Source organism: Lissotriton vulgaris, chromosome 5 (assembly GCF_964263255.1).
Source record: "Lissotriton vulgaris chromosome 5, aLisVul1.2, whole genome shotgun sequence".
Classification (NCBI taxonomy): Eukaryota; Metazoa; Chordata; class Amphibia; order Caudata; family Salamandridae; genus Lissotriton; species Lissotriton vulgaris.
The window spans coordinates 1733299175-1733322656 of NC_141693.1; the positions used below are offsets into that span (position 1 = coordinate 1733299175).

The 23482-nt window shown below is 45.2% G+C and overlaps 1 protein-coding gene across 1 annotated transcript in view; it reads right to left on the bottom strand.

The window, feature by feature from the left end:
• Nucleotides 1–1360: 1360 nt before the first annotated feature.
• The window catches only part of PDK2 (pyruvate dehydrogenase kinase 2), an 85279-nt gene continuing 63157 nt past the window's right edge, over nt 1361–23482 (bottom strand). The window contains exons 6-11 of the mRNA XM_086923966.1: nt 16397–16474; nt 16083–16159; nt 15697–15795; nt 14022–14129; nt 13743–13856; nt 1361–2022 (exon numbers count right to left, since the gene is read on the bottom strand). Coding sequence (XP_086780092.1) covers nt 1879–2022; nt 13743–13856; nt 14022–14129; nt 15697–15795; nt 16083–16159; nt 16397–16474 — 620 coding nt within the window. The 3' untranslated portion in view covers nt 1361–1878. The remainder of the gene's footprint in view (nt 2023–13742; nt 13857–14021; nt 14130–15696; nt 15796–16082; nt 16160–16396; nt 16475–23482) is intronic.

Below are 23482 nucleotides of genomic sequence, written 5' to 3' on the forward strand. Positions count from 1 at the left end.
ATAACCAAGCTCATATATTGCAAGTAAAGCTGTGGTGTTGACAACCATCAACGTAATTGTAAATGTCTGCCCTTCCAAGAAAATGCATCAGCTTTTTCATTCTCATTATCAGGAGTCAACTGAAGCCGTAAATGCAATAAATGAACTCGCCTCACAAATGTAAGACTACTGATCCAAGCACCCTAATATATCCCCGAATAGTTCCTAATTCTTCCATTGTGTGTTCTATATCTACCAGTCAATATCCAACAGTCCCTGGAATGTTGATCATTTTTATAGGAGTAATGTGGTCTGATATTTTTTACTTAAGGCTAAGGTTTCATCTTAGATGTTTCATCACTTATCTAATGCTTCTTTGAATAACATCTGTGGATGTACATTTTTAGACGTTGAATCTGTTGTCATTTAAATAGGAGATGATCAAGGACGAGTCTGTCAGTCTTGCATGTTTCAGGAAATGTTGTTTTCAGGCAACTGCTTTGAAATTGCTCCTCTAATGCTGGACGCAGCTGAAGTCAGATCCCTTTCACCTTTAAGGGGTCCTCTGGAGTAGTCTGAAAATGTAGTATCTTCTAATCTTGAGAATAGACATTTTCATCATCTTAATGTTTTCAGGGTTATTTTTTCCAAAGCAGTCTGATCCTCATTCCGGAGCCTCCACTTACTTGGGAAACCTCTCTTCTGCTCTCATGCAGTTCTTGACCGCTTCAGATTGATCTGCCAAGAACCACAATGTGAGGCATCCTTGTGGTGACTTAGAAAAACTGGTTACCAATGTCCTGAATCACAAAACTTTTTCTATGAAGAAGTGTGACTTATTCCTGACTTGGTCCTGGTTTATTTCAAGGACCATCAATGTTTGTCTGTCCACTGAAATAGCTTATTAAACTCTTGACATAACAGTCTATTTTCTAAAACTGAACAAACTAAACACATTGAAACCTCACAAATGGATAAAGAAGTGAACAGTTCTCCATTGTCTATCTTCGGGAATGAATCATTTGCCAACAATGTGTTGAAGTCCTCAATGAATCATCAGTTTTGCTCCTTTTCTTCCATAACGTTTTTCAGTCATGCTGTGTCAGCTCAAGCCAAATGAAGGGAAATCGTGCTGTGGGGTGAAACATTGACACTGTTCAGTCAATATTCTTTACGAGCGAACCAAGTAACCTAGCTAGACCCAACCTACTAAGCAGCAGGATCATGAACAGCATGTGAAAGTTTAAGAAATCCAATAAGCAAAACACTTCTCATTCCACAGGGCCATCTGCCTCAATTTCTGCTTTGCTTTGTACATTCCACCTGCAAAGAGAACAACAGTTTCGCACAGAATAAATAAAATATTTGGGGAAAACACTGATAAAACGAAGTAAGATTTATTCTCCATGAAAAATAAAATTGGATTATGATCATCCATTGTCTTTGTCTGGAGAGATGAAATCCTACTTCTCGCTCGTCTGTTCTCTCGATTTCTCAGGATCAGTCTCAAAACGTCACATTTTCAAATGGCCCTTTAAGGCCTTTTCCTGTCAGATTTCTTTTCCGTTTAGCGGTAACAACTGCAGAAGGTAGGTCAAAATACTTGGAGTGTTCAAAGTGCTGGATATTGTTCAAAGGAAGGTTTGAGACATCTTCTTTAAATTGCCAAAGCACTCATGATGTGAGATAATCGGACACACTGGTCCCACAGTGAAGGATTTGGACACACAAAACAGATGAACACTGCACAAAACCTCACGCTGTGAGGTTCCCCATGCCACTTGCATACATCACCCTCTATATTGCAGCAGGTGTGGGATTAGTTCATGACTTAGTCTTACGAGGGTGTAGAAACTAGTCCCTGACATAGTGCCAGGACGGTGTGAAAAATGCTACCAGCTAGCTGAGCCGACGATATGTGGAGAGATTTTTAGGTTCTGTGCTGGGGTGGCACCAGTCATCTGCTTCTTGAGTTGACTGGTAGTGCTTCCAGGCGGATTTGTTGTAGACAGGAAGGCGTTCCACTGAGTCCGTCGACAGTGCCTGAAAATAAAAGACAGATTAATATAGCAACACCAAGAAACAGTCAATGTAACATATCCAAGAATTGTATCCTATTGACAAAAATATATATCTATTCCAAAAATAATTAGATACATATCCAACATAAGGAATGTGCTACTTACCAGTATGCATCTGTTCTTGGCATGTAGGGCCGCTAACATTCATATCTTGTGCATAGATCGCCGCCTAGTGTTGGGTCCGGATGATTGCACCTTGTTGTCCTGGAAGAGTCTTCGAAGTATCACGAGATAGGTGGCTCCTCCCCTGGACTACAGTGCACATGGGCATCCTCTCCATCCTTAGATTGTTTTTCGCCATTGTGGCAGAGATGGAGTCCAATACGATACCTGATGACCATGCTTTACAAATAATTCTGACTGCTACAGCTGCGACAGGCACCGGGGAGGATGGGCGGGCGATATGAATGTTAGCGGCCCTACATGCCAAGAACAGATGCATACTGGTAAGTAGCATATTCCGTTCGAGGCATGTGGGCCGCTAAATTCATATCTTGTGCATAGAATAAATAGCAGTTTCTCCCTTAGCGGTGGTTGCCCGAGCCAGCTGCAGCAGCCTGAAAGAGGGACTTTAGAACAGCCTGTCCTACAGCAGCTTGCTGCTTGGAATGTACATCAACACAGTAGTGTTTGGTGAATGTATGTATATTATTCCATGTGGCTGCTCTACATATGTCCTCTAATGGAATGTTACCCAAGAAAGCCATGGATGCCCCTAGCTTGCGTGTCGAATGCGCTCTTGGGGGGACTGTTAGTGTGCGTTTAGCCTTCTGATAACAAATCTGAATATACTTAACAATCCATCTGGCTATACCTGATTTGGAAATGGGTTTGCCCTTGTGCTGTGGTGAAAAAGCAACGAAGAGTTGTTTAGTCTTACTGAAATCCTTCGTCCTGTCTATATAGTACAGGAGAGCCCGTTTGACGTCCAATATGTGCAGTGATCTTTCTGCCACTGAGTCTGGATTAGGGAAGAAAACTGGCAGTTCAATAGTTTGATTAATGTGGAACTGAGAAACTACCTTGGGCAGAAATTTAGGGTTAGTGCGTAGTACCACCCTATTTGCGTGAACCTGTATAAAAGGTTCTTGAATGATTAGGGCTTGCAGCAAGCTAACCCGCCTCAGCGACGTGATCGCTACTAAGAAGGCAACCTTCCAAGTTAGGAACTGTATCTCACAAGAGTGGAGAGGTTCGAAAGGAGGTCCCATCAGTCTGGTCAAAACTACATTAAGATTCCAGACCGGTGAAGGTTGTCTTCTGGGTGGAATGATTCGCTTGAGTCCCTCCATAAAAGCTTTTATGGCTGGCACTCTGAACAGTGAAAGGCATTGCCTGTTCTGTAAGTAAGCCGCTATTGCCGCAAATGAATACGTTAGAACTGTATGCCAGATTGCATCTGTATAAATGTAACAGGTAACAAATAATGTTCTGTGTTGATGCATCTAGCGGGTTTATGTCATGGTTGGAACAGTAAATGACAAAACGTTTCCATTTGGCAGCATAGCAGGCCCTAGTGGTAGGCCGTCTTGCCTCCTTAATGATGTCCATAAAATCAGGAGGCAGATTCATACCTAAATTCTATGACTTCAGGAGCCATATCGCAAGGTTGAACTGTTGGGGATCTGGGTGCTGAACTTCGTCATTGCTCTGAGTGAGAAGACTGGGTGTAAGGCGCAGTCTTTGATGAGGAACCACGGAAAGTTCTAGGAACGTGGTGTACCATGCCTGCCTCGCCCACGTTGGAGCAACCAGGATGAGAGTCATCGAGTGCTGTCTAAGTTTCCGTGCCACCAGAGGTATGAGTGGGGCCGGCGGAAAAGCGTACGCAAATCTGCCTGACCAGTTCATCCATATCGCATTGCCCTGAGACCGCGGGTGTGGGAACCTGGCGGCGAAGTTTGGCATTTTGCGTTCTCGTTTGTGGAGAACAGGTTAATTTCTGGATGCCCCCACTGCCGGAAGTACGGTTGCAGCACCGAAGGATGAATCTCCCACTCATGCACCTGATGACTGTGCCTGTTGAGCAGATCCGCCATCTGGTTGTCCTGGCCCGGGAGGTGCTCCGCCATGAGGAAAATGTTGCTCTGAATGGCCCATTTCCACATACTCTGTGCCAAGTGTGACAACTGTGGAGAGTGAGTACCTCCCTGCTTCCGAATGTAATACATGGCCGTCATGTTGTCCGTCCGGATCAACACGACCTTGTTCCACAGGTGTATCGTGAAAGCCTTCATTGCCATGAAGATTGCCATCAATTCCAGCAGATTGATGTGCATCTTCTTCTGTTGATTCGACCATAGTCCCTGCACTGTGTAATGAAGGAGATGCGCCCCCCACCCCAGGAGGGATGCGTCCGTCGTGAGCACTATTTGTGGTACAGGCTCTTGGAACGGTCGTCCCTTGCAAAGGTTGCATGGATTCCACCAATGCAGAGAGTTGTACGCACGACCGGTCACCAACACTAGGTCTTTCAATTGTCCTTGAGCCTGATTCCACTGTTGTGCCAAACACTCTTGGAGCGGACGCATGTGCAGTCTCGCGTGCGGGACTATGAATATGCAGGAGGCCATCATGCCTATCAACTGCAGAAACACTTGCGCCTGTAGTGAGTGTTGTGGTCTGAATTTGCGAATCAGCAGTTGCATACTGTTGATTCGCACCGAGTTTGGCTGGGCTGTAGCTGTCACAGTGTCCAACGTCGCTCCCAGGTACTGCTGTACTTGAGCGGGTTGAAGATACGACTTAGGATAGTTCAGAGAAAATCCCAAACTGTGCAGAAGATGAATTGTGCGGGACGCGTGGCTGGCACACTGCTGGGCCGACTTTGCTTGGACAAGCCAGTCGTCCAGGTATGGGTAGACATGAATGTGTTGTCTTCGAAGGTGTGCCGCCACTGTCGCCAAGCACTAGGTGAACACTCTGGGAGCAGTGGTCACTCCAAAGGGTAGTACCTTGAACTGGTAATGCTTGTTCTGTATAGTGAACCTGAGGTATTTCCTGTGTGCCTGATGTATGGGCATATGGAAATATGCATCCTTCAGATCCAGAGTTGTCAGGAAATCCCCCTGACTGAGCAATGGTAGGACATGCTGCAGAGTCAGCATGTGGAAATGTTCTGAAAGGATGTATAGGTTCAAGGGTCTCAGATCCAGAATGGGTCTGAGAGACCCGTCCTTCTTTGGGACTAAGAAATAGAGAGAGTACACCCCTGTCCCGTGCTCCTCTAGAGGCACCAGTTCTATGGCCCCTTTTTGCAGCATGCTGGCCACTTCTTGCTGTAATAAATTTAAGTGCTCTGAGGACATAGGATGGTGTCTTGGGGGTATGTTGGGTGGAGTGGATGTCAGTTCCAAACAATACCCGTACTGGATAAGTTGCCTCACCCACCTGTCTGTGGTAATGCTTTCCCAGACTGGCAGGAACTGCTGGAGTCGTCCCCCGACCGGTGTTACATGGTCCGGGGGCAGTGACAAGACGTCACTGTTTGGTATTTGCTGAGGACCTGGTGTTATTATTTCCACGTACTCTGCCTTTGGCGCTGTTACCACGGTATCCACCTCTATTGTTTTTGTTAAAGGTGGTCTGTGCACCACCTTTATTGTATTGTGTTTGCTGAGATGTTTGCCCTCTTGACGGCCCTCTACTACCTGAGCGACGAAAAGAACCCCCTCTGAACTGTTGAGACTGCAAGGCCCCCATAGACTTAGCCGTCTCGGTGTCCTTCTTGATCTTTTCAAGAATTGTGTCAACGTCAGGCCCAAACAAGAAATCTGGGTTAACGGGGTGATTGAGCAAACTCGTTTGTATTTCTGGCTTAAATCCTAAAATTCGTAACCATGCCTGCCTCCTTAGCATCACACTAGTGTTAATGGCCCTGGCTGCAGTGTCAGCTGAATCTAGTGCACACTTGATAGAAGCGTTTGATATCAGTTTCCCTTCCTGAATCAACATTTCCGCCCCTCTCTATATTCATCAGGCAAGTGTTGCAACAATTACTTTAGTGTATCATAGTGAGCCCTATCGTATCTAGCCAGTAGAGCCTGTGTATTGGCTATTCTCCAAATATTTGCTGCCTGCGCAGCAACCCGCTTCCCAGAGGCTTCTAATTGTCGGGGGGAGGAGCATCACCACTTGTTTGTGAGTTCGCCCTCTTCCGGGCATTGGAGACCACCAAAGAGTCCAATGGCAATTGACCCCTTATATACAAAGGGTCCACAGGAGCAGGCCTGTATTTCTTTTCAATTCGTGAGTTCACCACCCTTGCTCTGGTTGTGTCCTTGAAAATGTCAGCGGCGTGCTTAAGGACACCCTTCAGCATCGGCAGCGTCTTCACTGATCTGTCCGACGTAGAGAAGGTATCAAACAGAAAGTCCTCCTCAACTGGGTCTGCATGCATGACCACATCATGATCCAACGCTGCCCTTTTAATTAGAGCATTGAACGCCGCAGTATCCTCTGTGGGAGCTGTTTTAACTTGGTAACACTGGGTGTCCACCGTGCCTTGATCGTCGAGCACATCCTGCGAATCATCCTGATTAGACACATCAGGATAGTTGAATTGCTCGTCATTTTGGTCATCCCCCCACCATCCTCGGTGCGTGTGGGGGAAAGTGTAAAGGCTTGTCCATAAGGCCTTACGGACTCAAAAAGAACTGGCGAGGAAGCAGAGTCCCTTTTCCTTTTAAGTGGAATTTGATAGGATTCCATTGGCTTCTCCGGCAAGATCTTCCGTTTGAAAAGGGTGAGTCTTCCAGTTGCAGAGTCAATGTCCAACTTTTTTAAGCTTTCAGAAGAAGATTGATTGGAACCGACACGTTCAGGAGTGGCGGTCGTCCCCTTAAGTTTTGACATCATTTTCTCAGGGTCGGAGCCCTGTGCCGGCTTAGACGTTTTAGGTCTTACGGTCGGAGGCAGTCCAAAGACTATAGGTGGAGGCCTCGATGGCTGTTTGACTTTTTTCACGGTCATCGCCAACGTCGAGCCAGGTGTTGCGCTGGGACTCCCAAAATGGCTGCGGTTTGATGCGTCACGTTCCAACGCGGCCATTTTGTTCTTGTCTTCGAGAACCTTCACCAGCATCAACTTGTATGCATTCAGACTGAGGGGCGGCTGCGACCCAAGTCCGTCTTCAGTGTCCACGCCCCCGGGGGCAGCCTTAGACGACGTCGCTCCATCTTCTTTGGTCTTTGGCACCCTCTTGGATGTACCGATCTTCGGGTTGGCACCCTTTTGTGACCCCGAAGGGGCAATGACACTCCGAGCCTTCTTAGGATCCGATGGAACGAGGCTTTGCGAAACGAATACTGGTTTGACCAGTTTCGGTTTCGATTTTGATTTGTCTTTAGTCAGTTTCGGTTTCGTTTTCGAAGGCGTACCCACCGAAGGCTCTGAAGTATTCTTAGCCGGGCCAGATTGCGGGGCTGTAGAATGAGTATAAAGATCTTGGCTAAGGCCTTCAGGCGGTGCTTCGACCTGAGCCTTTGACAAGACAGTGTCACTTTCGACCCCCGAAGCTTCGGTTGGGTCTCGCTCATCGCTGGAACCGCCCTCTGCGGCTCCAATGGCCATACCGTCGTCTCTTACCTCGACGGCTTCATCGTCTTCGATGTTATCATCGTCTACCTCTTCTCCGTAGTAAGATTCTTCACAGGAGGCCGGGTCGGAGAAGTGCTCCGGTTCCTCCTCTTGGACGCCCTCATCGTCCCCAGCCTCGAAGATATCCTCCACATCCGACGCTCTCCGCGCCGGTAGTCTCGCCTCACGTCGAAGAGCGAGCGCCTCTTCCGACCTGAATTTTGAACAGGCCAAGCAACTCTCCTCGTCGTGGTCTGGAGAGAGACATCTGTTGCACACAGGGTGCACGTCTGAGAGAGGATACTTCACATTACAGACTGGGCAACGTTTAAACGGGGCCTGAAATTCCATCGTCGATGTCAGTCTTCGATTGGGCCTAAAAAGCTGGGAGCACAAGTGCTCAAGTATCCGGGAAACCGGGTAACTTAACTCAGAACCGAACGAAGTACAATACCGACGCTTAAAGAGGCCTTTTGGCCTGAAGAAACCAGTTTTTCCTATAGGTTCCGAACGAGAGTCTCGGAACACATCCGAACCCAATGGCGGAAAAAACCAATCTGAGGATGGAGAGGATGCCCATGCGCACTGTAGTCCAGGGGAGGAGCCACCTATCTCGTGATACTTCGAAGACTCTTCCAGGACAACAAGGTGCAGGCATCCGGACCCAACACTAGGCGGCGATCTATGCACAAGATATGAATTTAGCGGCCCACATGCCTCGAACACATACATATTAATGCTACATAAATACCCTCATCTACTCTTTGCTCTGCCCTCACTTTTTCGCGCCAGGATACTATTTTTTAGTAATAGAGCGCGCTATAAAAGCCTTTATAATAATAACATAATATAATATATAAATATGGTAAAAGACTGCCCATTGACTTAACTTCCCATAACTCACATCAGCACCCCAACCCTGCCACAAAACATCTCCATGAACATTCCTCCACACCTCAGTCTACTGAACTCCAAATATCGATCTCCATCTACACTACTTCAAACATTCCCACATACTTTCTTTCAAATTTCCCCATCTAGTCTCCTTCAAACAACTGTATTCATCTCCAAAACACCCCCCACCAAGTGCCTCTAAACTTCTCCATCTATTCTCCCGATAACCGTCTACTCTACTCCTTCCATCCAAACATCCCCACCTACTCACCATCAAATATCTACTTGTCCCAAACATGCCTATGTACTTAGTTCCAAAACACCCAACCGCTCACCTCAACCTACCCCATCCACTGTGAGCATACACCATCTAGCCTCTACCAGTAATTCCCATCTAGTTCCCTACAGATATTCCTTACGATATCCTCATTTACTTGCCTTGAGATAGCCCCCAACTACTCTCCTCTAAGACATAGTTTATCTATTTAACTCGATGAAATAACCATTGCACAGACTCCTATGTTGATAGGGAGAGGTATGCATTATTGCATAACTTTTTAAACACAGCACCATGTTGGCATTCAAATGTACTTGTTATTGCTGTTGATCTTGTTAGTGTTATTAGAGAATCACAAAGATACAGTAGACTGCTTCATTCGGGGTCACAAAAATTCTACTCTCACATAAATATTACCAAAATATACCTACATGTTCAGAAAACTAAACTAGGTCACTGGATGTGTCCCTCCGTTGACTTTGTCACATCAAAACTTGTGTCCAGTTTTTTAGTTTGTAGCACTTCAAGTTTTCCGTATGCTTGAGGTTTGCAGTCTCTTCAAGGGGAGCTTTTAATATATAATTTTAAAACTGATCTGATTAAATGTTTATATACATTTTGCAATCAAGTGCCATGTGGTAGAGAGGTTCTTAGAGCACATTTTAGCGGGGAACATCCTTTACCACGCGGATTTTACTCCGCAGTACTTTTACAACGCGTCTTTTACATCGCAAGTCGTAACCACGACTTGCGCTGGAGGGCGCTACAGGACAAGGAATAATTTAATTTACTATCCAACACCTTCCCTACTGTATGTAGGCTGGTGTTGGAATAGTAAATAAAAAAATTCCTAAGTCCGCAACCCTCCAACGCAAGTCGTGGTAACGACTTGCGCTGTAAAAAACGCGTTGTAAAGGTACGCCTGGTAAAACCATGCGTGGTAACGTCGTACATCCCATTTTAGCAGTGAAATGAGGTGATATATTCTGGTGGCAGCGACAGCTTCTTTACTTCCCAGGAATTGCTTTAACTATTCAACAAAATAGTTCTTTAAGAAATCATTCACACCTGTAGTTACCCATTACTTTCCTTTTTTTTTTTACAAGGCGTAGCTACTCTTACAATATTTTATCATTCAAACACATAGTGAATACTTTCCTTATAGGTCTTCTTTTTTGGGGTATTTTCCACAGCATAGCTGTAATTACTTCTACTTTATGGATACGAAGAACAAGTTACCTATTTTCCGTAACGCTCTTCCTGGTGGAGACTTTTGAGCCACAGATTCCTCACCTTTTGAATCTCCAGGCATTAAACTGGATCCAGAAACTTTTCAGCAGTACCTCTGTACGCTGGTAGGTGGAGCCTTGTGGTTTTGCACAGACACTGCTCCTCTCCAGAAATGAAGTCTGGGGCCTATATAGGCTCCATTCCGGCATGCTGTTGCTTTCAAGACTGCTAGGGGCACTAGACACAGTGCACCAAAAACAAACGGGTAGACAGTAAGAAGATTCCTAGACTTGGGATTTTATTAACAGATAGAGTCCAATCACAGAAAAGGAGAGGTTGGGAGAGTTGGTGAGGAAGCAGCCAAAAAGAGCATTAACAAACGTAAGTAACTTGTAATCCCAATAGGGACTTCTAGCCGCAGGTTCCTCACCTTATAAATAAATGCCAAAGCAATACCTACTTGGAGGCGAGTCTGGAAGTGGACTCAAACCAAAAAGTCCTCCGCGCCGCTTGGGCAAAATACCCCTCCCAGGGAACCGAACTCTCCAGGAAATAATGCTTTGTGAAAGTATGGCGGGAAGCCCATGAAGCGGTCTGGCAAATGCTTAGGACAGGAACACCATGTACCAATGCAGTGGAAGCAGCTTTGGCCCTAGTAGAATGAGTACGTAGTCCTTCTGGAGGCTACTTTTTGGTCAGTGCGTAGCACATCTTAATGCAGCACACAATCCAACGCAAGATAGTTCTCTTCTGCACTACCATGCCTTTTTTCACTCCTAAGAACCCCAAAAAGAGCCGATTGTCCACCCAGTGGTCTCTGATGTTATACATGTGAAAGATCAGCACTCTTGTGGTGTCTAAGCGATTAAGTCACTCCTCTTTAGAGAGGTGAGTCAGAGGAGGGAGTGATGGTTTTCTTGACGTGGAACTGCATCACAACTTTCGATAGGAAGGAGACCTGTGTTCATAGAACAAGTTTGTCTGGGAAAAAGGAGGTAAAAGAACGAGTGACACACAGAACATAAATCTCACTCGCACCCTGTGCCGAAGTGATGGCAATAAGAATCAGTCTTAATAGTAAGGAGCCATAGGGGACAGCTATGAAGAGACATGAATGGAGGTCACTTCAGATAGCTCAGGACCAGGGGCATGAAAAAAGAAGATGGGGAAATGTGCTGCCACCCTTTCAAAAATAGCATCACAACTGGTTATTTAAACAAGGCGGGGGCTGATCAAACAACATAAGAAGGCCGCCAGGCCGAACGATAATCCTTAACTTTGCCAAGAGCAAATTCATGCTGAGCAGGAGACAGAGCAAATAACAAAGCATCAGATAGTTTGGCCTGGAGGGGGTCAATCTGATGAGTGCCACACCGAAACACCAATTTTTCCTAACAACAGGCATATACATTTTTAGTCAAGGGACACCTGATTGCCAAGATGACTTAAAAAAAAATCCAGAGGAATGTGAAAAGTGTGCAGCTGCCAATCTCAAAGCAGGAAGGTGGAGTTTGCAAAGGCCCAAGTGGAGAACCCTGCCCAGCAGGTTGAAGGACATATGCTTAAGCCCAACAGTTCCAGATACTATACTCTCCATGCCCAATCCAGAACCACTAGGATGACTAGGTATCGAAGACTGAGCTCGTTTGCCCTGGCATTTAAAGGTTCTGCCAGGTGGTTCACCACCAGGAAAATTCCTTGCGAGTCCAGCTACTACCAGAGGCACAAGGCCTCTTAGCATAGTGTCCGCGACCTGACCACGCCTTTTTTTGTTACAGTACCACATGGTGGTGGTTAGCACCTGAACCAACCAGCCTCCCTTTGATTGACAGAAGGAAGGCTTTCAATGTCAGCTCCAGAAGGTTAATTTGGAGCCCCTCGGCTGGCAGAGACTGCTGATCTTGACCCCTTACAGATGGCCTCCACACACTAGAAACGATGCATCAGTCACCACTGTCAGTTCTAGGTGGCGGAAACAGAGGGGTCTGCCACTAACCCAATTACGGTTCAGTTAACACCACTGCAGATCTTCTGCAGTCTCCTGCTAAATCTAAACTTGGTGGGAGAGAGGTCTCCTTGATGTTGATAGTGAACCTCAAAGATGACAGCAGGTTTGCCGTAGTCTCGAGGTGGGTGATGACTCCCTAGGGCGAGCCTATCCCGACTGCCTGGGGTGACCCTGCTTATAACAGCCAGTTGTCAAGGTAAGGAAAGGCTGTCACCAACGCCAAGACTTTTGTGATCCCCGTCCCCATCCCCCGAGAGGCACTGGTGAGACCAAAGTGAAGCAGAGCAAACTGAAAGAGCTCCTCTTCCACCGCGAACCGCAGGTAGCGCTAATGGGCCAGCAGTGTGGGAATGTGGAAATAGGCGTCCTGTGAGTACACCACCACCATTATCCAGTCCCCAGGTTCGACGGCAGACAAGACCTGGGCCATGGTGAGCATTTTGAATTTCTCCTTCTGGAGGAAGGTGTTGAGAGTGCACAGATCGAGATACTCTCTTTGAAATGTTCAATGGTGGAGTGCGCCTTGTCTCCGAGCAGGCGAGTCTCATCACAGGGCATGGCCACCAAGGAGGACTGGACAACGCCAAAGAACCCAGTTGAGCATAACCATGCAAGCCTTGAATGGCAACACTAGTCCAAATTGCACAAATAAATTGTGAACTTGACCGCATCACAACAGTCTTTTATCGCCTGAGATAGTACAGGGTGAAGATCTTCTGGCACAACAGAAAGGACATGTGCTGGGGAATACCAAACGCATGACTGTAACGGCCTGACAAACAGGAAGCTTTAACAGAATGCAGAGCCAAACTAGTGGGCGAAAAGAGGCGCTTAAAAATGTCGCCACTTGCTTCAATTTCCTATCAGGGGGAGAGGTACGAAAAGAGTTCGGATTAGAAGGGCTTGTGGAAGCCTGCATCTTGAGACGTTCTGGGGAAGGCTGCTGGGACGAGAAGGCCGGGTCTCCTGGAGCAGGACGGTGACACCTGCCAATTTGTCTATTAACTGGCAGGTCAGATTACAGCTTGGCCCAAGTTCCCTAAAGGGCATTGGTCAAAGTCTTGTTGAAGTTCAGAAGGAGCTCAGAAGTAGTTTGGCCAAGCTGCAGGACCCCAATCAGAAAATTAGCTTGCTGAGGCCACTCATGCAACAATAGGATTATTCCAGCTTCAGAGTGCCTCAGTTTGTTGATAACTGTCTGAATCTGTTGTGAAGAGGAAAGGTGTAAAGACATTTCTGTGACCAGTTGATTTAAATTACACTGCTGACGGTTCTCAGTTCAAGGTACTGTGACACAAAATATTGGCATTTTTTGTTAACAGCAGTTATAACTGGGGGCAATGGAATCCTTTACAGGATCCAAATACCCCTACTTACCACCCAAAAAGTCTCATCTACAGAACTCCCAAAAACCCTCCACAAATTGTCTGATCAATTCATACACTATCTCAATGCACTATGGCAATCTAAAGATGAACGGCCACAGCAAATGATCTGAAATACATACCCATTATATCCTCTAACCATCTCTTTATGTTGCCTCTTGTTGAGAATTTAGGCACCAGTAGTATGCAGTGGGCAGTATGAACTATTCGACGAAAGGAAGCTCACAAACGCTCCATCACATACGGTCTGACCATCTTGCCACCTGCCCCCTTTATATTACGCAGCAATGGGTGATTGGCAAACTCCGTACCTTAAGATAAATGACTGCATCAGTTCCAAAGCCCTCCATGGAGTAAAGCTGCAGGTCACCCTGGAAGTACTTGGCATAGAGTCTAGAAATAGGAAGCCCATATCCAAAACCAGCCTGGGGAGAAATGGGTAAAATTAAAAGAAGGCATATGAAACGGCAGCATACTGGAATTAAGGAAGAGAGGAGAGAATGTTGGGAGAGTAAAGTGGAATGATTATGGGGTCACTACCACAAGGCAGGACTAATACAGGGGCAGTAAAATATGTGAATGATACCCACCAGAGGTGTTCCACCTGCACCTAGCTGTGGCATGGGTGCAGTAGAATACATATAGCTGAAGAGTCTTTCAATCTTGCGTAGTGGGACACCACCTCCTCGGTCACTCATCTGTAAAACACATAAATATTTCACTAAGGGTCAATACCACCGTACATCACAGAGAGATCCAACCATACAATGGCCAACAGCCATTCAAGGCAGAAATGGCTACCTAGTGCTCAGCAACCTTCACCATCTCATCACACATGCCAACTACTACTATGAAACCTAAAATGTGACCCCTAATCCAACACGAAGGGGGAAACACTATTCTAGCAAACATGCTCCATTACAAAAGGATGACCATTGTACGAGACACACAGGGCTCGTCACTGTCCCACATGAGCAACCACCATGCAGTAGTAACAGAGCTGACCAACACCTCAATTCTGGGCCAACTGACACAATAAACACAAACCAGGCTAGTCCCCTCTCCATACAAGACTGTAAGAAACTTTCCCAGGCTCCATCACACAGGGTTAACAGACACCCAAGACATAAGATCACCTCCGCACAAGACATAAAAGAGCCAACTAGTGGCCATAACAGACATAGCTACATAATGCTCCACCACACATGGAAAAAGACCTCTCAATAAGCGCACATGCATACTAAAACACCCAATACAGACAGGTAATTACCGCCTCACTACATAGGAAGAACTACATACTACGATACATTGTGCTCTTCACACAAAGGTCCAAAAACAAAACCATCTATCTTGCTATGCAGGTTCAGGTCCTTCTACATCAAGCCACTCCCCTATCACATCTGGTTGACTACAGCACAAATTGTACTGAGGACAACAGATGTTCTATTCACGTAACGGCAACTGGGTGTTCTCAAGCACAGGGTTCACCTGCTATTTCAGAGACTAGAGGTTATATAACTTGACTCTACCACACAAGTACCAGTCACTCAAAACATATAGCTGTAGACATCCTACCCTGCCTGTGCACTTTACCTACTTGCAGCATGCCATACAGAGACTTAGATGCACAATGTCGAAATTTCATCTGAAACAAACACAGCTGCCAGGTTAACTGCAGTTGCCCATACACTGAGGTTAAGGGCCATCACAAAAACAACAGATTCATGTAAGAACAATCCTTACTTCCACCGTTGATCATGGACAAAATTAGACTAAAATAAATGTGCCCGCATGCAGATACTGTTGGTTTATTTTTGTTTACTATTTTGCTCAGGTGAGGATGTTCATGAATTCTTTCTATAGATGCGTGCCAACTGCTAGGTCACAGGCCAATATTCCCCACAGTAATACGGCCCAGGTGCCAGTAAAAGGAAATCTCCCATGAAGGGCAGCTTCTTATAATGATGCCCCCGCTGGGAATAGGGACTTAAAAGGAATTATCCTCTTATTATTTGTTTTTTTATTTTTTATTCCAGCTCAATGAGATCTATGGATTTGTGTTTCACAGCAATTCTAATGTGATAAAGCATAGCGTTGTCCTTCTGAGAACACTCGACTTTTCTAAAAAATAATCCTGTTCCTATCTAAGGCAAAAATATCTCCATTACCCATTTGGACCAACCTGTGGCATTGCTTGCTTCAAAAAAAGTGTCATCAAGCTTTACTATACATACATTTATGACAATACACTACATCTCATCCTACCTTAATAGCGACATCTTCGCCGCCCAGAGCCACCATCACCTTGATGGGGGGGAGCGAGGGACTGGAGCTGTGGTGTTCCACTGTCGCTCGCATGGCATTCTACAAGGAAACCAAGATCAAATAGCATAAAGACCTGCTGCTCCGACATGTTTGGAAGAGAGACAAGGGGGTGTTTGACATGGTCAGAAGGGTAAAGCGTCCTTTACAGAGGAAAGGAAGCAAGACACATAATGCTGCTTTTTGAAGTTGTATATATTGCATGTAAAGCTGACAGAGGGGAATGAGCAAGTGGCACATATGGGCCTGACAGTTGTGTACGCCAAAAGGTATAGGTAGCTCTGCGCTTGTGGGGGCTGTGTAGTAACAAAAAGGAGAGCTATGCTTACCTTGAAGAGCTCAAAGAGCATGTGATAAAGATGAGATGGGACATATACAATGTGAATTGGGTGTCTTGATTCATTAGCTATGGAGAGAAAAGCAGAATACAGGTCAATGACCAGATTCACGGATAAGTGCCCTCATTCTACCACGTACTGAAACAAACACATAAATAGATTACAAGACTTGTATATACAGATCAAGATGCGCACAAACATACACAGACATATTACTCGCTTGGTATGTCATATATTCACATATCCAGACACCAACTTAGAGTCTACCGAAAGTGATGCAATCACATGCAACACAATTTCCTTACCATTGACTGCCTGGATTTCCAGATTAGGCGAAGCCATATAGTATTTATCACACAGCATCTTCGCCATTTCATAGGCATCTGCACAGAGAGAAGTGACACTATTGGCCTTTGGAGGAAATCGAAATAGACTCATTACAACACCCCTCCTTTGGATAACCCTGAAACGAACAAAATCAGAAGAGCCATTTTAAATTAAAATTCCTTTTAAAATACCCTTTGTGGAACGATTCAATGGCCTCACCTTCGTATGTGGTGAGCCAATGTGGCTCTACTGCAGATCCTCCTCAATGGCGGTATCATTAACATACAACCTTGATTTATGAAGAAGATTTTGCTATCAATGAAACCGTGAATGTCAGAATATGACTAGCATGATTTCTGTCAAATAAATCCAGTAATTTCTGTCAGTTCCCTGTAAAGATTTGTAGGTTTCGGTACTCTGAAGCCTGAAAAGTGATTTCTTGTTTTATATTCTTTAAATGTGAAATGTGAACAACTAGAGTAGAATAGATCTTTGCTAGCTAGTAAACATTTGTCAAGAGCATAGATATGACAAGCAATTTTCAGTTTTACAGAGCTGCATAGAAATTTCTGATGTAAATAATGATCACGTATGAGGTTTTGACTCTCAATTAGGGAGATACATTACTTTGCTTACATTGGTTCAAATAGTGTTTCTCATGCTGCATAAAAATGGATCAAACCAATTTTCCTCTTTCCATGTTCACAATATTACAACTATGGCAAACGTGCCGGTTATTATGCTCCCTGCGAGTTCCTTTTCCAAAAGGGTCGAAGGGATTTTAAAATAAGCAGGAACTTTCAGATCTTAAAAAGATACCATCCGCACACACCATAACCATCTCATTTGTCTCACCCAAAAATTGGGTCTCCCTTTCACAGTCTCTGCTTTTGACATAATTTGAGCAACCTTAATGCCAAAAATGATCTTCATCAGCCAATATCAAGGAAAATAAGTTCTTGATAGGAGCTTCCGTTGGTAAGCCAAGGCGAGGGAGATGGGATGGATGAGACAGTATTTTAACAAGCACCTGTTACATATTGTTCCTAGGAAATATGCACAGTACTGTAAAAATACAGCCTTGCAACCTTTTGCATTTAACAATCTAGACATAAATAATCAATTTCTAGACATGAACTATTTCCAGAGTTTCCAACTAAAGACGTTCTTTGCTTCTGCATTCCAACAGTAGAATATTAAAGAGTGCTATCCAAGGAATGATAAGCCTAACCCATGCCAGTGCAAAAACCTATTTCAGGTTTCTCATCTTCACCTCCCAACCCCTCCATTTGGCAACACTCAAAACAGGACTTACACATACCAATAGCCTTCAGCTGGGGATTTCAATTGAAATATGACTCAGTAGTCTCCCAGTGCCTTCTGGTCACCACCCTCCTTTGTAACAGTTAAGTTATTTTCTGGGCCATGGGACTCCACTGGTTTAGACACAGCTTTCCCTTTCCCATGCGGGCATGATTCGCATATTTTTAATTTGTGGCTGATGGCGAAGAGTATGTCAGGTCAAGGGTTGATTTAGAACCTGCATCATCAGCTGCCACATCGAGTGTTAGAGGATAATCAAATATATAAGGGTTGGACCCTCTGTTCTTTACTGAATTTCCAAGGCTAGAAAGCAATAAGGGAAGAGTCCCAATGCAATTTACTCTTAGCATTACTTACTAACTTTTCGGATACAGATTTCCTAATAACGGACAACCGTTCTTCCACAAAATCGATTTCTTTATCCAAGGCACTCATTGTATTAGTAAGGAAGTTCACAAATAAATTACATATAGGGAGGCCCTTACCAGCAGTAGCTGTAAGGAAAATGCTACTTACCAGTACGCATCTGTCTTGGCATGTAGAGCTGCAGAGTAGTACGCTATGCATTAGATCGTCATCTGGTGTTGGGCTCGGATGGTTGCACCTTGTTGTTGTCTTGGAAGAAGTCTTTGTAGTCACGAGATAGGTGACTCCTCCGCTGGACGATAGTGCGCATGGGAATCGACTCCATCCTTATATTGTTTTTCGCCATGATGGGAAATGATGGAGTTAGTAGAAAAGAAAAAGGATGTCCATGTGTGTATATCTAAGTAAGATATTACTGGAACAGATACAGGTCCCGGGGAGACGGGTGGGCGTGTACTACTCTGCAGCTTTACATGCCAAGAACAGATGCATACTGGTAAGTAGCATTTTCCGTTCGAGGCATATGAGTTGCAGATAGTACACTATGCATAGACTGTACAGCAGTATCTCCCCTAGCAGTGGTGATCTGTATCCGTTGCAGTAGTTTGAAAAAGTGTTTTAAGAACAGCTTGGCCCACAGAAGCTTGTTGTTTGGCTTGTACGTCAACACAATAGTGCTTAGTGAAGGTGTGTGTTGTAGACCATGTTGCTGCTTTACAGATGTCTACTAGGGGAATGTTCCCTAAGAATGCCATAGAAGCCCCTAGTTTGCGTGTTGAATGCGCTCTAGGGGGAACTGTTAATGTGCGTTTGGCTTTTTGGTAGCATGTTTGTATACATTAGACAATCCACCTTGGAATCACAGATTTAGAGATAGGATTACCTTTATGAGGTGGAGAGAAAGCTACAAATAATTTTTTTGTTTTTCGAAAGATTTTAGTTCTGCCAATGTAATAAAGTAGAGCTCTTTTGACGTCTAGCGTGTGAAGAGCTCTCTCTGTCACGGAGTCTGGGTTTTGAAAAAAACACTGGTAACGCTACCGATTGGTTAAGATGAAAAGCAGATATGACTTTAGGAAGGAATTTTGAATTTGTCCTGAGAACTACCTTGTCACGGTGTATTTGTAAGAAGGGTTCTTGAATAGTTAAAGCCTGGATCTCACTTACTCTTCTAAGAGAGGTGATTGCTATAAGGAAAGCTACTTTCCATGTGAAGAACTGAAGTTCACATTTATGTAAAGGTTCAAATGTGGGTCCCATGAGTCTAGTAAGTACAATGTTGAGATTCCACACCGGAGACGGTAGTAATCTAGGAGGAATGATTATTTTAAGGCCTTCCATAAAGGCCATAGTTGCTGGCACTCTAAAATGTGACAAGTGTTGTCTGTTTTGTAAGTAAGTGGCAAGTGCTGCTAGATGTAGACATTTGGATGAGTATGCTAAATTACATCTTTGCAAATGTAGCAAATAGCAAATGATGTTCTGGGTGGATGCATCCAGTGGATCGATATGATTGTTAGCGCAGTAAATGGCAAATCTCTTCCATTTTGCTGCATAGCAAGCTCTGGTTGTAGGTCGCCTGGCTTCTTTAATGATGTTTATACAGTCCGGAGGAAGGTTAAGGTAACCAAACTCTAGGACTTTAGGAGCCAGATTGCCAGATTCAGCTGAGTTGGATCGGGGTGCCTTATTTCTCCATGGTTCTGCGTTAGTAGTGATGGAGAGAGGCGTAGTTTTTGGTGCGTACTAGTGCGAGTTCCAACAGGGTGGTGAACCACAGTTGACGTGCCCATGTAGGAGGTACTAGGATCAACTTTATAGACTGTTGTCGGAGCTTGCGTACCACTAGTGTAATCAGTGGGAGTGGCAGAAAAGCTAACGCAAATCTGCCAGACCACTTCATCCATATCGCATTGCTCTTGGACAACGGGTGTGGAAACCTGGCGGCGAAGGTTGGGCATTTTGCGTTTTTGTGTGTGGCAAACAGATCTATGTGTGGTTGGCCCCACATTTGGAAGAATGGTAGAATAACTTGTGGATGTAATTCCCATTCATGAATTTGTTGTATCTGTCGACTTAACAGATCTGCAATCGGATTGTGAACTCCTGGAAGATGTTCTGCAAGGAGGTACATGTTTTGTGGAATGACCCACCTCCAAATGTTCTGTGCGAGCTGAGGCAGCTGCAGAGAATGTGTGCCTCCTTGTTTTTGTATGTAATACAGGGCTGTCATGTTGTCCGTCTGGATGAGGACAGCCTTGTTTTGTACATGGAGATGGAATGATGATTGATATGGAGCACTTTCTGTAGAGTGGTCCATTTGCCTTGGGTGGTGTGATTGAGGAGATGAGCTCCCCATCCTGTGAGTGATGCGTCCGATGTTAGAACTATCTGTGGAACTGGCTCGAGGAACGGCAGCCCTTTGGATAAGTTTGTTGTGTTCCACCACGGCAGAGAGCGGTGTGTGCGGCTGTCTACCAACATCAGATCTGTAAGTTGTCCTTGAGCCTGACTCCACTGATGTGCTAGACATTCCTGTAAGGGACGCATTTTAAGTCTTGCATATGGTACAATAAAGATGCAAGATGCCATCATGCATATTAGTTGCATGAACTCTTTGACTGGGAGAGAGTGTTGTATCTGAAATTTGGCAATGAGGGTTTGTATACTGGCTATCCTGGCTGGATTGGGATATGCTAGAGCTGTATTAGTGTTTATCGTGGCTCCTAGATATTGTTGTATCTGAGCGGGCTGGAGGTGCGACTTGGTGTAGTTGATTGTGAATCCCAAGTCGTGGAGTGTTTGTACGGTTTGATGAGAGTGTTAAGCACACTGGTGGGACGATCTGGCTTTTATTAGCCATTCATCTAGATATGGGAAGTCATGAATGTGTCTGGGGTCTGGTGGCTCAGTGGACTAATGCGTCCACTGCAGGGGCCTGTGTTCGACCTCATGGTCACAGGTTCAAATCCCGGCGGGTCCACTCAGCCTTTCATCCATCTGAGGTCGATAAAATGAGTACCATTGAGTTGGGTAACAATAAACATCTGTTATTCAGCGCCAAGAAACCGCTGGGTGAACGTGCGCTTTACAAATACACATGTTATGTTATGTTATGTTATGTTATGTTATGTGTTGTCTTCGAAGGTGTGCTGCTACCACTGCCAGACATTTGGTAAACACTATGGGTGCGGTGGTTACCCCGAATGGAAGGACTTTGAACTGATAGTGTTGTCCGTTCACCACAAACCTTAGATACTTCCTGTGAGAAGGAGGTATGGGAATGTGGAAGTATGCGTCGTGAGATTTAGTGTGGCAATTAAGTCTCCCTGTTGGAGCAGTGGAAGCACTTGTTGGAGAGTGATCATGTGAAAGTGATTAGAGTGTAAGTACAGATTGAGGGGTCTGAGATTGAGTATTGGTCTTTGAGTCCCATCCTTTTTGGGGATTAGGAAATACAGGGAGTAGACTCCTGTTCCCTGATGAAGCAAGGGGACTGGCTCTATAGCTTGCTTTTGAAGCGGCGAGAGAACTTCTAGTTTTAACAGTGTAAGATGTTCTGTAGACATGGGACGCTGCTTGGGTGGTATTTTGGGGGGGGGGGGGGGAGGGTAGCTTTAAGTTCTAAGCAGTAACCATGTTGGATAATTTGTCTTACCCACTTGTCTGTTGTGATGTGTTTCCAGAGAGGTAGGAACTGTGATAATCTCCCCCCGATCGGAGTGGAATGGCCTGGGGGGAGTGGAGGGAAGTCACGGTTTAGAGGCAGGGGAGGTACGAGTGTTATTGTTACCTCGTCCTATGCCTTTGTTATTATTTCCTCTATAACCTCCCCTAAAATAGCCTCTGTAGGGGGATGTGTGAGAGGTAGTTTCATTGGAGATGAAGTGTCTGTACTGATGTTTTTTGAGGCTCCTCTATAAAAGGAGCGACAAAAAGAACCATGTGTTTGTGGAGACTGTAAGGCTCCCATGGACTTTGCAGTCTCTGTGTCCTTTATCATTTTTTCAAGAGTTGTGTCCACAGCCGGTCCAAAAAGGGGTTCTTGATTGATCGGCTGATTTAGAATTATTGTCTGGACCTCTTGCTTAAAGCCTGAGATGCGCAGCCATGCATGTCGTCTGAGCAATACACTGGTGTTAATGGATCTTGAAGAAGTGTGTCGCGTCAAGTGCACATTTAATTGAGGCATTTGTTAATAATTTTCCCTCTTGAATGAGGTAATTTGCTTGGGGTTTATATTGGTCTGGTAAATGCCGTAATAGGGTCTCTAATTGATCGTAGTGAACCATGTTATATCTAGCCAGTAGTGCCGGTTCCGAAGACTTGGGTTTCGGAGCCGGATCGTGATGTTTACAAAAACAACTTGATTCCAGTGGCATGGAGATCACGGGACTCACGTCTGCGCATACCCGTCCCACTCGGGGTGACAAATGCAAAAACAACAGTTGATGGACAGAAAGCAGAACAATGTCATACATTCACCCCAGTGCAGAGATCTGGGACTAAATCCATCGTTATTTTGCTCGTTATTTTGCTCACCATGCCATTCCATTTTGAACCCAGCCGTATATCAGTCTGGAGTCAAGCTATCCTGGCTGAAGACGGCTGATAGCCAGAAACCGGTCCTAGGATGCTTGATTCCGGTCCAGGGAAGGCATGGCTTGCCAGTTCGGGCTGGACTGTTTCCATGAGTCACAGGGTCAAGACTGATTTGCATATGGCCATGTCTGAACTGGGGTAGCTTGGTGAGCAAAAGAACAATGGATTAAACCCAGATCTGTGACTGGGGGGTGAATGTTTTGCCATTGTGCAACATTCCGTCCATCAACTTGTGTGTTTTGCTGTTCACCCTAAGTGGGAAGGGTATGCCCAGACGTGGGTCCCGTGCTCACTGCTCCACTGGAGTCAAGCTATCCTGGCTGAAGACGGCTGATAGCCAGAAACCGGTCCTAGGATGCTTGATTCCGGTCCAGATAGACCTGGCTTGGCAGTTCGGGCTGGACTGTTCCCATGAGGCGCAGGGTCAAGACTGATTTGCATATGGCCATGTCTGAACTGGGGTGGCTTGGTGAGCAAAATAACAATGGATTACACCCAGATCTGTGACTGGGGTGAATGTTTTGCCATTGTGCAACATTCCGTCCATCATCTTATGTGTTTTGCGGATCGTGATGTTTAGGCTTGGAAGTGTTCGAAGCAGATTTAATAGCAGGCCTGAATGTTTTCGGGCCTGTTTGTCTTTTGGCGCGGACGGAATCAAAACCGATTTCGGAGCAGAGTGTCCTTTTGGCTTTGGTATGGAAGGCGCCTGTGGGACTATCACATGTGGTTTGCTCGGTACCGAGCTACCGGAAGGCTTATATTTTTTCTTC